Source organism: Somniosus microcephalus, chromosome 14 (genome assembly GCF_052327205.1).
Source record: "Somniosus microcephalus isolate GS21.2 chromosome 14, FLI_Smic_1.0, whole genome shotgun sequence".
Taxonomy (NCBI): Eukaryota; Metazoa; Chordata; class Chondrichthyes; order Squaliformes; family Somniosidae; genus Somniosus; species Somniosus microcephalus.
The window spans coordinates 76,922,422-76,938,814 of NC_141000.1; the positions used below are offsets into that span (position 1 = coordinate 76,922,422).

At 50.3% G+C, this 16,393-nt stretch overlaps 1 protein-coding gene across 1 annotated transcript in view; it reads right to left on the bottom strand.

Moving 5' to 3' along the window:
- Positions 1-15,055, bottom strand: part of nme7 (NME/NM23 family member 7) — a 234,253-nt gene extending 219,198 nt beyond the window's left edge. Inside the window, exons 1-2 of the mRNA XM_086006730.1 lie at positions 15,041-15,055; positions 492-599 (exon numbers count right to left, since the gene is read on the bottom strand). Coding sequence (XP_085862856.1) covers positions 492-494 — 3 coding nt within the window. The 5' untranslated portion in view covers positions 495-599; positions 15,041-15,055. The remainder of the gene's footprint in view (positions 1-491; positions 600-15,040) is intronic.
- Positions 15,056-16,393: the final 1,338 nt, after the last annotated feature.

Consider the following 16,393-nt stretch of genomic DNA (forward strand, 5'->3'; position numbering starts at 1 on the left):
ATCACAAATTGAAGAATCCCCAAGGGATAATAAAATTGGCAGATAATCACAAGATCCTAGCACAGAAATTAATACAATTATCATAATTTAAAAAAAAAAGAAAGTTTTGTTTTATTTGATCAAGAAAGGGAGATAAAATCCGAGAAAAAAATATGAAATACAAATAACAAAGAGAAGCTGCGCAACGGAGTGATGCTTTGTGTTAGGCTTTGTCCGGAGAAGGCTTTGGCAGATAATCAGAATGGTGAATAATAGGGACACTGATAATGAAGGTTCCAGTGTACTTGTAACATTGAATTATAGCTCAAAATGGATATTTTGGTTCAGCATTACACTCACTTGCGTACTGAGACTAATTGAATTTCTGTTATTTCCGCCAAAGCCAATGTTGGCCACCATAGCAGAGACCAGAGATTGAATTTGGGTCCAATCTGACACTTCGTTAAAAAAAATACAAAAAACAGCACGAAAAAGCAAAACAAATCTCTTACCATTTCAATAGATCCATCTTTTGGATAAAACAGAAATATGTAACGCCGAATTAGACTAGCATTTGTATCATACCATTCTGCTATAAATGAAAATTGTTCTTCGCGATTCTAAAGGGAAAGGAGGAAGAATAGATAGAAGTTATCAACACAAAAACCACACACATTTTCAGTTTTTGCTGTAATTTATAAACTGTTACTTTCACAATTGATTCCTTAATTTGTTAAAGCAAAATTTTAATTGCCTGAAATGCAAACTTTAATCTGAAACTAAACTAAAACTAACAAACCATTTAACACTAAGCCCCACAAAAATATGCTCCTGTGGGAATGATATTGTGCTGCATGGGAGATTAACTTTATTTATAGAATGAAGACTACCTTATGAAGTAGGCAATCTTCATTCCACATCCTCTATACATTACAGGAGCATATTAAGCAGTACAGTGTTAAGATTTCCATCCATACAAATCTGTGAGCAATGCTGCGGGTAATACACCAATGATTTCTAAAATTTGATGAGTGCATCTAAACAAACATATTGGGCCAGAAATTCCAGAACGGGGCTTGCAGCGCGTGCAAGCCCCGTATTTGCACTTACCCCGCGCTCCTGCCGATCAGCTCCAGGGACGCCTGCACTTCCAGAAACTGAAGCAAGAATCCCGGGCAGCGTATGACGTCACGCCGCCCAGGAGCGCAGCCAGCGCGGACCCAGGAGCGTGCAGTGTAAGTGAGACACGCCCCTTGAGGTCTCAGTTTCACTGGACACGCCCCCAATGTTTCTGTCAAGCTGCTTTGCTTTTTTACATGCAAAGCAGCAGTTTAAATAGGTTTTTGGAAGTTTTTTGAAGATTTTGGTAACTTTTATAAACTTTTTAAAATGTTTACATTATTTTGAGTAATCTGAAGTAGTTTTAAAGAGAATTAAAGCAATTTAAAGACTTTTAAAAGCCCTAAAAGAATTTTTTAAATTCCATTTATTTATTTAGCAATGTCGTCGTCATACGTGTCTTCACACTGTTCCCTTTGGGGAACTGTATGAAGTGGTGGAAGGATTTATGGCCGTGATTAACGCTCATTCCGTGACCGTAACCATCTTTGAACCAGCCATTAGGGCGGTTAGTCCTATGGCAGGAGGGTTTTACGGGCTCCCACAAGCTATACAAGGAGGGGGGGCCACCCACACCCACGGACGCAAATATCCCACTGGATGTCAACCCAGAATTTAGAGCCGGAGCTCCGACTCCACTTGCCGGGACTGTCTGGAGCGGGGTTCGAAACCCTACCCTGATCTGGCCCAGCGGCAGGGATCCTACCGCTATGACAAAGGCCCAATCCGATTAGCAACGTGAAATGGCAGCATAGGGCTCCAGTCACGGGGAGGGAAAAGGCGCAGGAAACGTATGGGTGTCACCTTTTGTGCGGAGTGGGCCTTTTGCGTAGCAGTAAGCATCCCCGCCGCTGGGCCAGAAGGAGTAGGGTTTTGAACCCCACTCCAGACAGTCCCGGCAAGTGGAGTCGGAGCTCCAACTTTAAATTCTGGGTGGACATCCAGCGGGATACTTGCGTCCGTGGGTGTTGGTGGCCGCCCCCCCCCCCCTCAGATGGGTTGTGGGAGCCCGTAAAACCCTCCCGCCATAGGACTAACCACCCTAATGGCTGGTTCAAAGATGGTTACGGTCACGGAATGAGCGTTAATCACGGCCATAAATCCTTCCACCACTTCATACAGTTCCCCAAAGGGAACAGTGTGAGGATACGTCCGATGATGACCTCTTGCGCAATGCACCTCCTTGGACCCTCAGTCGCAGGTGCGAGGGGGCAAGTCGTGCAAATGTTAAATTTTTTTTTTTATTGATATGTAAAATGTTGGCCCAATAATTCCCTTCCAAATGCGCTAGTACGGTCGGGGTACTTACGCATCTGGCCGGATGAAATGCCGGTTTTCAGCATGCACAGTGCATGTGGGGAAAACCGGCATTTCCTGTCCTCTGAACGAAGGGGTTCAGAGGCAGAACGCGTGCGACTGCACATGCAGCGCGTGCGCAGTATAATTCGCCGCTTTCATTAATGCTTTCAGTGAGGTCCAGTCATTACAACTTACACATGAACAAAGCATGGGTACAGTTGCTCCAGAGGCTGCGGAGGAAGATATTTCTTATCGTGGAGCTTCTGAAAGTATGTATGTTTGTATATATTCCTTTGCGTGTTATGTATATATTCCTTTACTTATGTGTATGAATGTATTATTTAATTATGACTTTCAGAGAAAGCAACTTATTGGAAAATCATAATTAAAAACATACATTCATAGTAAAGGAATATAAAACATACATACATATACGTAAAGGAATATATGTGGACATACATACATAACTCATTCTCACATTCCATTCACACAGCCACAATTGCTCCTTCTACCTACCGTTCTGAAAACCCTTTAAAAAAAAAAAATTTAAACTTTAAAACTTACTTAAAATTTCTTAAAATAACTTCCCTCCCTTTCCCAAACAAAAATATTGCATTTCAAAAGCTCCACGATAAAATATATCTTCCTCCGCAGCCAATGAACCACTTTACACTTGCTTTTTTTCAGTGTAAGTTCTGAGGACTTACCCTCACGGATTTCATGAATGAAATCCACGAAGTTCACTGCGCAAGCGCTGCCTGTGCAGTCGCACGCGCTCGAGGTCTGGAAATGCCGGCGTTCCCCGCATGCGCTGTTCCTGCTGAACGCCGGCATTTCCAACGGCCAGAAGCGTGAGTACCCCGAGCGCACTCACGCTTCTGGCCTGGAATTTCTGGCCCATTCAATCAACAGAGACACTAAATTGAAATGCAGCCTGCTTGAATTCAATTTAATTTTGCTAATATAAAACAGATCTTAAGTAATATCAATACAATAGCAAAATACTGCAGATGCTGGAAATCTGAAATAACAAATGGAAATGCTGGAAACACTCAGCAGGCCAGGCAGCATCCGTGGAGAGAGAAACAGAGTTATCGTTTCAGGTCTGGGACCCTTCTTCAGAACTGGAAAAGGCTAGAGATGTAACAGATTTTAAGCAGGTGTAGAGGCAGGGAGAGGTGGGGGGGAAAGAGGGGAGGATCTGAAGAAACAGTCTGTGCTAGAGTAGGATTAAGCACTTTACAGCCTTCTGGACTCAACATCGAGTTCAACAATTTCAGACGATAACCCCTGCCCCCATTTTTCGGGCTGTACGATTCTACCATCCCCATTTGCAACATTTAATCTTTCCTGCCTCCTACCCCAGCACAGACTATTCCTTCAGATCCTCCCCTCCACCTGCCTCTGCACCTGCTTAAAATCTGTTACATCTCCAGCCTTTCCCAGTTCTAAAGAAGGGTCCCAGACCTGAAACGTTAACTCTGTTTCTCTCTTCACGGATGCTGCCTGGCCTGCTGAGTGCTTCCAGCATTTTCTGTTGTTATTTCTTAAGTAATATTACCATGTACATTGTAACTAATTATGCAATGCTTTATCTTTTTATTGTACTTTATGTCCAACTTTCTCCAAACTTGTGACTTTACTACGAAAGGGCAGGTGGGTTACTCTTTTCCAGACCTCCATCAATATGCCCTTTGCTTAGCTACTAGGAAACAATGTACAGTCCCACTTGTCCAGATGTGACTCCCACATCAAGTTTACATGTCCACCTACAAGAAGGCACCACAGCTTTGCAATAGATGTCAATGGCGAGAACAGGAAACAGCACAAACATCTATGTAATGGAAGAAGAGATTAGAGAGATGGACCGGAGTAGGACTGGAACAAAGAATATTCAACATATCCTACAAAAAGACAGGCATAGCTAGGAATCATTTATTTTCCCATTGTGACACCTTTATCTGGAGGAAGTGAGTGGAGTTAAAGGAAAAGTTGTTCAAGGTGAGCACAGGTTCACCATAAGTCAGGCCGAGGAGTGCAGTGTTCAGAGACTCGTTGGGCTCCTTTTCAAGGAAGAAGTGGAGGACCCGCAGGACGTTGGGGTGAGGGATGGAGGCGAGAGTAATTGCACATCCAGCGAACAGGAGACAGTTTGGGCCAGAAAACTGCAATTTGTTAGTGGCAGAGGGCATCGAGAGTTGCAGATGGAGGTAGGCAAGGACTGGAGAAGGGGGGAAAAATAGAGAGTCGATATAAGCAGAAATAAGTTCTGTGAAGGGAACATGCTGAAATGATAGGTCTACCAGGACAGTCCTGTCTGGATCTTCAGAACAAGGCAGAAGCGGGCTGTATGGGGTTGAGGGTCTATGAGGTTGGGGGGGGGGGGGGTGGGGGGCAAAGACAGAGATACGAACAGTAATGGTCTTATAAATGATGGCTTGGTGTTCAGTAGTGGGATCCATGATCCAGGGGAAGGTAGAAGGAGATATCAAGTTGATTTTCAGCCGTAGCAAGGTAGAAGTTGATTGAAGTCTGGAAAAGTGAGTGAGGTATCATTTTTTAACATTAGCATCAGGGACTACAGACTTGCAAAGTATGTTAAGCCCATGACATAAAGTTACATTGCTAATATGCAAGGTCTGCTTACAGGAGTGAGCAGTGGCAGCATGGTTACAAAATTGGTAAGAGACAGAAAGCAGAGAGTAGTGGTGAGCAGTAGTTTCAGACTGGAGGGAAGTACAGTAAACTATTTTGTATCCGGCACCTACGGGACCGGGATGGTGCCGGTTGATTAAAAATTCCGGATAACGGAGAGGTATACCTACCGAGGTACAAGAGCCCCGGTTACACGGCCACAGGTGCTGGAGCCCCGGTTACACGGCCACAGGTGCTGGAGCCCCGGTTACACGGCCACAGGTGCTGGAGCCCCGGTTACACGGCCACAGGTGCTGGAGCCCCGGTTACACGGCCACAGGTGCTGGAGCCCCGGTTACACGGCCACAGGTGCTGGAGCCCCGGTTACACGGCCACAGGTGCTGGAGCCCCGGTTACACGGCCACAGGTGCTGGAGCCCCGGTTACACGGCCACAGGTGCTGGAGCCCCGGTTACACGGCCACAGGTGCTGGAGCCCCGGTTACACGGCCACAGGTGCTGGAGCCCCGGTTACACGGCCACAGGTGCTGGAGCCCCGGTTACACGGCCACAGGTGCTGGAGCCCCGGTTACACGGATGCAAGTGCTGGAGCCCCGGTTACACAGCCACAGGTCCAGGAGCCCCGGTTACACAGCCACAGGTACTGGAGTCCCTGTTACACGGCCACAGGTACAGGGGCTGCGGTTACACAGCCAGAGGTGCAGGAGCCATGGCTACACGGCAAAAGGTACGAGAACCCCGGTTACACAGCCATAAATATACAGTCAAACTTACCTTTATGTTCCTGAACCTACTCCTGAATTTTGCCGGTTATTAGAGAATTCCGGATAATTAGGTGCCGTTTAAACAAGAGTTTACTGTATACAGTGGTGTCCTCCAGGGGTTGGTATTGGGACCACTGCTCTTTTTGATATATATTAATGACCTGGACTTGAATATACAGGGTATAATTTCAATGTTTATAGATGACACAAAACTTGGAAATGTAGTAAACAGTGAGGAGGATAGTAACAGACTTTAGTAGGACATAGACTGGTGAAATGGGCAGACACATGGCAGATGCAATTTAATGCAGAGAAGTGTGAAGTGATGCATTTTGGTAGGAAGAATGAGAGGAGGCAATATAAACTAAATGGTACAATTTTAAAGGGGGTGTGAGAATAGAAAAACCTGGGGGTGTATGTACACAAAACTTTGAAGGTGGCAGGACAAGTTGAGAAGGCTGTTAAAAAAAGCATACGGGATCCTTGGCTTTATAAAAAGAGGCAGAGAGTACAAAAAGCAAGGAGGTTATATTAAACCTTTATAAATCACTGGTTAGGCCCCAAGCTAGAGTATTGTGTCCAATTTTGGGCACCACACTTTTAGGAAGGATGTTAAGGTCTTAGTGAAGGTGTAGAAGAGATTTACTAGAATGGTACCAAGGATGCGGGACTTCAGTTACATGGAGAGACCAGAGAAGCTGAAGTTGTTCTCTTTAGCACAGAGAAAGTTAAGGGGAGATTTAATAGAGGTGCTCAAAATCATGAAGGGTTTTAATAGAGTAAATAAGGAGAATCGGTTTCCAGTGGCAGAAGGGTTGATAACCAAAGGACATAGGCCTAGAAATTCAGTTGTTAGCGCCAGCCGCTAGCGCCTTAAGAGGGCGAGAAGTAGGGCGTGAAGCGGCTAGCACCCGGGCGTGGCACGATCTGCAACTCTCGCGAACTTGAGTCAAGAACTAGCGGCAGCGCAAAACCGCAGTGCCCGCTCAGCTGCGCGCGCAGATCCTGACGTTATTTCATGGTGCAACGCCCTTGGTGCGCCCTTAACCAGAACTTCAGTGGCACCCCCCTTCTTTGCACCTGGCGCTCCCAGCGACTGGCTGAGTGTGGAACGGTTCCCAGTCGCTGTGGGGCTGGGGGGGCTGGGGGGGCGCTATTTAAAGGGAACTCTTCCTGCATTCTTTGTGGCAGCCATTTTGTTCCACTCCTTCTGTGTGAGAGAGAGATTTGGAGAGAGACAAAGCTTTCTGCTTTGACTCATCGCTCGCACAGGTACTTCTGGCTTCAGGCCAGAGCTTTGCAATTGGATTTATTTCTCAGTGCCATAGCCTGGAGTGGCCACATATAATGGGGGCTGCAATGGGTGGAAACGTTGCGTTTCTGCATTGCATTGAAAGGGCTCAGAGATGCCGAGAGAGAGTGCCAATCATGGCCAGACGGAGGAGGGCCAACAGGCATCGGCACAGGAGGCGTTACCCTCCCAGGGTATACCGACAGCACTTCTCCTACCTCAACATGTCTGAGGAGCAGTGCATTCGGAGGCTTCGATTCAGAAGGGAGGTGGTCACGGAGATCTGCCACCTGCTTCAGAGAGATCTGCAGCCTCAGCTGAGGAGCAGGACGTCTCTGTCGGTGAAGGTGACAGTGGCTCTCAACTTCTATGCCACCGGCTACTTCCAATCCGCTACTGGGGACATTGCCAATATCTCCCAGTTCGCGGTGCATTGCTGCATCCGCCAGGTCACGAATGCCCTCTTCAGAAGGAGACATCAGTACATTTCCTTCCCCATGACCCCGGACAAGCAGCAAGAACATGCAATGGGATTTGCAAGAATAGCAGGTTTCCCCATGGTCCAGGGCGCCATTGACTGCACGCATGTGGCTTTGCGGGTGCCTCTAGAGAATGCCGAGGATTACCGCAACCGGAAGGGCTACCATTCGCTGAACGTGCAGTTGGTTTGTGACCACAGGCAGCTCATACTAGCTGTGAATGCCCGCTTTCCAGGCAGCAGCCACGACGCCTTCATCCTGCGCCAGACTTCTGTGGCAGACATTTTCGAAGCCCCGGCTCACCCAGGAGGCTGGCTTCTCGGGGACAAGGGCTATCCTTTGTGCACCTGGCTGATGACCCCACTCCGTGCGCCCACCACCCCTGCTGAAGAACGATACAATGACAGCCATCAAGCGACCAGGAACATCATTGAGCACACAATCGGCGTGCTGAAGCAACAGTTCCGCTGTCTGGACCATTCCAGGGGAGCCCTACAGTACTCGCCTGAGCGAGTCTCCCATTTCGGTGCAGTGTGCTGCATGCTGCACAACCTGGCTATCCTCAGGACACAGCCACTGCCAGCAGACATTGGATGACCACCAGAGGAGGAGGAGGAGGAGGGGGAGCACCAAGATGGGAGGGGGGCACAAAGTGCAAGGGCCGCCCGTCAGCGGCTTATTGCAAGTCAGTTCTAGGCCCTCTCTCAGGGAATGGCTTGTGCCATTGAAAGAACATGAATGGAGCCGCTCCGCAAACCATGAGGCGGTCAAGGCAACAAATGGTTCAAAGTGCAAACATGGACAATCTGAATAAAGACAATTCTTTATTTAACAAACTCTGTGCCCTTCCCGCATGACAAACAAATAGAGAAACCCCCCAAAAAAGTCAGACACATAACTGGCTCTCACAACCTGGAGAAAATGAACAAAACAGTGAGACAAAAATGACCATGATCCTCAGCCTTCATAAAAAACTCAACATTTTGCCACACCTCCTACTTTTTGGCCTGCGAGGGTGATCCGCCTCGCTTGCGCGATTGGCCCCTTCCCGCCCTGCAGCTCCTCCTCAATGGGACCCCAGTGGCTGCAGCAAGGCTGGGGGAAGGTTGCTGAGGGTCAGATAGTGAGTCGGCAGAGGCCCTTGGGGGACGGCCTGGACCAGCTCTGGGCCTGGAGGGCCCGGCTGCTGACTGCTCCAACTCTGCTTGGGCGACAGCAGTCTGTCCTACAGGTGGTGGCAGCTGCAGTGGAGGAGTGACAGGAATGCTGCCAACCTGACAGAGCACAGGCACTCCCTGGTCGGCCGAGACACTGGCACTCGCACGGGCCAGCACTGAAGCATGCGCAGCAATCTGCTGAAGCACAGACTGCTGGGCTGCTGTGGCGCGGCGAGGGCCCCAGCGATTCCTGGCCGATCCAGCGAGGGTGGCAGCAGTTAGTGCCCGTGTGGCCCTGATCTGTCTCTGCATCAGACCAGCCAGTGAATGCATGGTACAACTAAGCACTTGGCTGGAAGCCGCATGTGCTGCCCCGAAGTCCTGCAGACTCCTGGCCTGTGCTGCCCCAAAGTCCTGCAGACTCCTGGCCTGTGCTGCCCCGAAGTCCTGCAGACTCCTGGCCTGTGCTGCCCCGAAGTCCTGCAGACTCCTGGCCTGTGCTGCCCCGAAGTCCTGCAGACTCCTGGCCTGTGCTGCCCCGAAGTCCTGCAGACTCCTGGCCTGTGCTGCCCCGAAGTCCTGCAGACTCCTGGCCTGTGCTGCCCCGAAGTCCTGCAGACTCCTGGCCTGTGCTGCCCCGAAGTCCTGCAGACTCCTGGCCTGTGCTGCCCCGAAGTCCTGCAGACTCCTGGCCTGTGCTGCCCCGAAGTCCTGCAGACTCCTGGCCTGTGCTGCCCCGAAGTCCTGCAGACTCCTGGCCTGTGCTGCCCCGAAGTCCTGCAGACTCCTGGCCTGTGCTGCCCCGAAGTCCTGCAGACTCCTGGCCTGTGCTGCCCCGAAGTCCTGCAGACTCCTGGCCTGTGCTGCCCCGAAGTCCTGCAGACTCCTGGCCTGTGCTGCCCCGAAGTCCTGCAGACTCCTGGCCTGTGCTGCCCCGAAGTCCTGCAGACTCCTGGCCTGTGCTGCCCCGAAGTCCTGCAGACTCCTGGCCTGTGCTGCCCCGAAGTCCTGCAGACTCCTGGCCTGTGCTGCCCCGAAGTCCTGCAGACTCCTGGCCTGTGCTGCCCCGAAGTCCTGCAGACTCCTGGCCTGTGCTGCCCCGAAGTCCTGCAGACTCCTGGCCTGTGCTGCCCCGAATTCCTGCGCACTCCTTGCCAGTGACTCTTTGCAGTCAGGCATCCTTGCCACTGCAGCCATGAGCTCAACGTGCCTGCGCTCAGCCTGGGCGCCCATTTCACCAAGGAGCCGCACCTCCTCTGCGCTCACTGCAGCAGGACTGGAGGCCGAACTCACCCTCCGGGGAGAAGGCCGCCGAGCTTCCCTACCCCTCCCGCGTTGCTGCAGCCCGCTGGGCCCCGGAGCTTCACCGTCATCAGACCCTTCCCCCCTGCTCCCCTCAAGGGAAGACGTGTCCCCATCTTGGCCATGGGCTGCCTCGGCTGAGGGTGGCACTGATGGTCCGGCTTCCTCTTCCTCCTCCTCGCCTTCCGATTCACTCACAGTGCCAGCTTGAGGGCCCGCCTCCTCACCTGGCGATTCAGCATCTGAAAGCAGGGAGGCACAAGAGTTGCTTTAGAGTGAGGACAGGGCGGCAGCGAGGGAGACACGAGTGCTGCAATGCACTGCATTGGTTCGAGAGTGGCAAAGGATGCTGCTGTGAGGCACAGGTGGTAAGAGAGAGGTCAAAAAGGTGATGACCTTACCATTGCTGTCCAGAACGGGGTCGGCATCTCCAGTGGCGAGAGGGCCAATCAGCCGGCCTCCCATAATCCGCTCCACTCGCTGCTCCAGGTCGCTGAGGTCTTTAAGTTCAGGACGGCCTCCCCCGGTCCGTAGCTGCTGCCTGCGATTATGGGCCAGCTTGCCCTGCAAGAGAAAGGACGGGCTCCGAGTACAGTGTCAAGCCCTGATCTTGCCTGCAGTGCCTCCCATGGTGGAATAGCCCTGACAGTGTCAAGCCCTGATCTTGCCTGCACTGCCTCCCATGGTGGAATAGCCTTGACAGTGTGTAAAGTGGTGACTGTGCATGTGATTTTCATGAGAGTCCCATAGGTGTTGGATGAGGGCTGGGTATTGGGGTCTACAAATTCAGTTGTTTGCGCCAGCCGCTAGCGCCTTAGGAGGAGGAGATGTGGGGCGCTAGGTGGCTAGCGGCCGGGCGCAGCGCGATCTGTGCCTCTCCCCAACTTCAGTAAAGATTTAGCGGCGGCGCAAAGCCTTTGCGCACGCTCAGCTGCGCGCGCAGATCCTGACGTCATTTCATCGTGCAACGCCCTTTGTTCACCCCACACCGGAAATTCAGTGGCGCCGGCCTATTGTGCGCCTGGCGCCCCTAGCGACTGGTCGAGGGGAACGGTTCTCAGTCGCTGCGGGGCGCAAATTAAAGGGCACTCCTCCTGCAGTAGAAAAGGCAGCCATTTTGCAACACTCCTTCTTTGTGAGAGACGGATCTTTGCAGAGAGACAAAGGTAGAGAGCTTTCTGGTTTGGCTCAACACTCGCACAGGTACTTGTGGCTTCAGGCCACAGCTTTCCACTTGTCTTTAACTTCAGAGCCATATCATTGATTGGAAACATATAATGGGGGCTGCAATGGGTGCAAACGTTGGCCTTCTCCATTGCATTCAAAGGGCTCACAGACGCCGTGAGAGAGTGGCAGACATGGCCAGACGGAGAGGGGGCAACAGGCGTCGGCAAAGGAGGCCTTACCCACCCAGGGTATACCACCAGCAGTTCTCATATCTGAACATGTCTGACGAGCAGTGTGTTCGGAGGCTGCGATTCCGAAGGGCGGTGGTCACTGAGATCTGCCACCTGCTTCGCGGAGATCTGCAGCCACATCTGAGGAGCAGGACGTCTCTGTCGGTGGCAGTGAAGGTGACGGTGTCTCTCAACTTCTATGCCACCGGCTCCTTCCAATCCGCTACTGGGGACATTTCCAACATCTCCCAGTTTGCCGTGCATTGCTGCATCCGCCAGGTGACCAATGCCCTTTTCAGAAGGAGGCGTCAGTTCATCTCCTTCTCCATGGCCCTTGTCAAGCAGCAACAGCGTGCAATGGGCTTTGCAGCATTAGCGGGCTTCCCCATGGTGCAGGGCGCCATTGACTGCACGCATGTGGCTTTGCGGGCACCTCTGCAGAATGCCAAGGATTACCGCAACCGGAAGGGCTACCATTCGCTCAACGTGCAGTTGGTGTGTGACCACAGGCAGCTCATCCTAGCTGTCAATGCCCGCTTTCCAGGCAGCAGCCACGATGCCTTCATCCTGCGCCAGACTTCTGTAGCAGACATGTTCCAGGCCCAGCCTCACCCACGAGGATGGCTTCTCGGGGACAAAGGCTATCCTTTGTGCACCTGGCTGATGACCCCGCTCTGTGCGCCCAGCACCCCTGCTGAAGAGGGATACAATGACAGCCATCAAGCAACCAGGAACATTATTGAGCAAACAATCGGCGTCCTGAAGCAACGGTTCCGCTGTCTGGATCGTTCCGGAGGAGCCCTACAGTATTCGCCTGAGCGAGTCTCCCATTTCGTGGTCGTGTGCTGCATGCTGCACAACCTGGCTATCCGCAGGACTCAGCCACTGCCACCAGACATTGGAGGACCACCAGAGGAGGAGGAGGAGGAGGAGGAGGAGGAGGACCAGCACAGGAGGGAGGCAGAAAGTGCAAGGGCCGCCCGTCGGCGGCTTATTGAACGTCGGTTCTAGGCCCCCTCTCAGGGAATGGCTTGCAAGGCACAAGAAGAATGTAGCCGCTCCACAAGCCTTCAGCCGAGCAGGGCAACCAGGACTTCCAAAAGAAAGCATGGACAGTGCGATTTAAGAACATTTATTTCTTTGAAACCTCTGCCCTTCCCACATTACAAACTAATGGAGAGAAGCCCCCCCAAAAAACACAAATCGACCAGTCTCGGCCTTTCAAAAAACACAAATACACCGTCAATCAGCAGCTCGCCGCACCTGCGCTGCGCCCGCCCTCGGGGGTTTCGCCCCGGGCCGCCGGCTTAGCGCCTAATGATAGTCGTGCATCGCCTGTTTTAGCGCAGCAGCAACCTCTTGGGGCGATGCCACTGAATATCGGCGAAGGTGGCGCGAAGTTGCGCCGGGCGCAAACTTTAGCGGCCGCCCGGCTGTAGCGCCCCAAACGCGGCTATACTGAATTTCTAGGCCATGGTTTTTCAGGACCCTTTGGCCATAAAGTGAGGTGCACATGCAGGGATGAAGAGGATACTGGAAAGGGTACTCACCCTGACAACCTGAGTGAGGTCGTTGAATTTCTTTCTGCATTGTGTGGGTGTCCTGGAGACCATGCTGCTGGAGGTCACTCTGTGTGCCACCTCCCTCCAAGCTTTCCTGTATTCGCTGGGCAGCGGCCTCCTGCCACTGTCAGGAAAGAGGATAGGTCGCCGGCGCTCCACTGCGCCAACTAGAACCTTCAGGGCACCCTCACTGAAGCGCTGTGCTCACTCCCTGGCCTTCTCCATGGTCGTGGGCGTTGAGTTGTTGAAGCAGGTCTGTCTAGGCCTAGATTCAGGGCTGCAGTGTGCAGGGCGTGGCAGCAAAACAAATCGACCCTCCCCCTTTAAGAGCTGACCGGCGCCAGCGTGTCTGCCCGCAATCTATAACTCGCCGCACCTGCGCTGCGCCCGCCCTCGCTGGTAGCGCCTCGGCTCGCCGGCTTAGCGCCTTATGATAGTCGTGCACCGCCTGCTTTAGCGCAGCAGCAACCTCTTGGGGCGATGCAACTCAATTTCGGCGAAGGTGGCGCTAAGTTGCGCCCGGCGCTAAATTTAGCGAACACCCGGCTGTAGCGCCCCAAACGTGGCGATACTGAATTTCTAGGCCATAGACTTAAAAGTAATTAACAAAAACCAAAGGCAAGATGGAGTTTTTTTTTACGCTGCGAGTTATAATTTGGAAGGCACTGGCTGAAAGGGTGGTGGAAGCAGTTTCATTAATAACTTTCAAAACTGAATTGGATAAATAGTTAATGGGGAAAGATTTTCAGTGCTATGGGGAAAGGGCAGGCACTAATTGGATAACTCTTTCAAAGAGTTGGCACAGGCATAATCATAGAATGGTTGAATGGTTACAGCACAGAAGGCGGCCATTCGGCCCGTTGAGCCCATGTCAGCTCTCTGCAAGAGCACTTCAGCTAGTCCCAATCCCCCGCCCTTTCCCCGTAGCCCTGCAATTTATTTTCCTTCAGGTACTTATCCAATTCCCTTTTGAAAGCCACAATTGAATCTGCCTCCATCACCCTTTCAGGCAGCGCATTCCAGATCCTAACCACTCGCTGCGTAAAAATGTTTTTCCTCATGTCGTCTTTGGTTCTTCTGCCAATCACCTTAAATCTGTGTCCTCTGGTTCTCTAGGCCGAATAGGCTCCTTTCTGTGCTGTACCATTCTATGATTCTCTTGGAGATTGTCTCATTTTATGTAAAGACAGCCTGATAAAGGTAACTTTACATTGGGCTTACAACACCAATGTCCTGAAAATCTCAGTACAGCACCAACACAATAGTATTAGTATTAACACAGAAGCTGTGCTTGCACCCAATGATTGAGGAATAGTTAACAATCTGATCCTTGGCCAGCTGGTACCAGAGAAAACTAGAAAGGAGCTGGTTGAGAGAATTCACACAAACATTAATGTCACATGTTAAAGTCTATCAGACTGTAGAATGACTAGGCAATGAAACCAAATGCTCCAAATATTACCCTCAATGTACCCTCAAGGAGTATGCAATTTAAAAGCAGGCTATTAATGCATAGCTTAAAAATATATCATGTGAAGACCTAGGACAAAACATTTAGGCATGTATAAGTGTGCGCAATTATCACAGTCAATTTTATCCCATCATATTAATAAGCAATAAGTGTGCTGAAGCACCTAAGGTGCTTTGCAAAGAAGTAATTCCCACTGACCTTCATATTACCCTCAACTGTAAAACATTAACCTCATGCTTTCATCTTCTACTTAGTTTAGTCTTTAATATCTACCTTTCTCTTAATACACTGGATCCCTCAAATCTTACAGATTCAAGACTAGGTGGTGTTGAAAATGGTTAAGAGTTGAACATGCAGATACATCAGAAATATTCTCAACTGCCACCTCAACTGTTTTACGAATAATGTGTGATCTCAAGCCAGATCGTACTGTTAGGGATTAACCACAATTTTCTTCAGCTTCAAAAAGATTTAAACATTTAAAGAGGGATTACTTTTTTTTTACTTTTACATAAATGCCACATTATAAAAAGATCACAAGATAATCTACGAAGGCTTTTTTCTTACCCTCCTCAAAGCCAAGAAAAAGACCAGTGTTTGTGGCCTTATCAATTCCACTCATGATCCAGACTCAAGTACTCGAGTGAGATGAGGGAAGTATGATCATTTATTCCATGCCAACTGGCAGCGTTTAAAGCCGACAGTCCACAGGCCAGGGTTCGCTGACAAAAACCAGTGTGGACCAGACCTCTGTCCCCTTAGTACTGCTCCTCAAGCTCTATTATAGTGATTCCTACCGCAGCATACTGTAGGCAGGAATTCCAACAAGAACTAGAATTCTCGTCCAAGTCACTTCACAGCAAGATTCAGGATGGAGTGACACTGTGGGGAGAAGGAGGGGGAAATGGGTGACAATAGAGAGACCGAACAGACAAAAATGGATGACAATGAAAGGGAAGAAAGGGGCAGCAGCTGATAGCTGCACTTTGGGGTAGGGGAGTGACAGTACTAACTGAGGAAGCAGGAAAGAGTGCTAGCTTGAACTGTGTGGTTGGGGGTGCGGGGGAGGAACGAGAAGGAAGAGCAAAAGAAAAAAAAGAGTGCCAGCATGAATTAAGGATGGGGGGCAAGCATGCACAAAGGGTGTGAGGGGAGGAAAAAAGATCAGTTTGAAATGAGCTGGAGGGGAAGAAGAGTTGAATTTGGGGAAAAGAGAGGGACAAGAGTAAGAATATGAACTGGGAGGGTTGGTGTGAAAGAGAAGAAAGTGGGAGAGGGTGCAGTGTCTCTAAACTGGGACTGGAGAAAACAGAGTGCCTCCATGAACTGCGACTGGGGAAGAATATATGTGAAGAATGACTGTTGATGTAGGTTTGGGGGAAGTGACGAACTGATGGTCTAGTTGGTTTGTTGAAAAATCAAGAATGTTGTCTTATTTTTCTTTTAAGATGAAAAATCTTAACAATGGTGAAAAATACACATTTCTAATGATAAAAAATCTAAAATTTTCACAGGACATGCCACTGGACAACCACCCCCTCCCCCACCTCTATCCAAAGTAATTGTGCTTCAGCATTTTAGATACTCATGTTTTCTATTTACTCCAATATAAGGAATGTTGGGTACACCTACAGCTTAGTTATCAGCCAGTGTAATTACTTGTTTTCACATATCTATGTGCTAAAAGTTTGGTTGTGTCACGCCCGTTGTTTGGGCGCTACGGGTGTCATTTTGGGTTGAAAATGGCTACCGAGCAGTGCGTGTACACTTCTGGTGCAGGCCACACTGGACGTTATTTTGATGAGGGCGTAGCATCGGCACTGGGAGCACGCGCCAGAAGTATGCAGAGTACACAGATCGTGATGTCACTTAGCCTCCCACAGCTGAAGGTGCGTTCAGCAGCAGGAAGGATCCCCACCA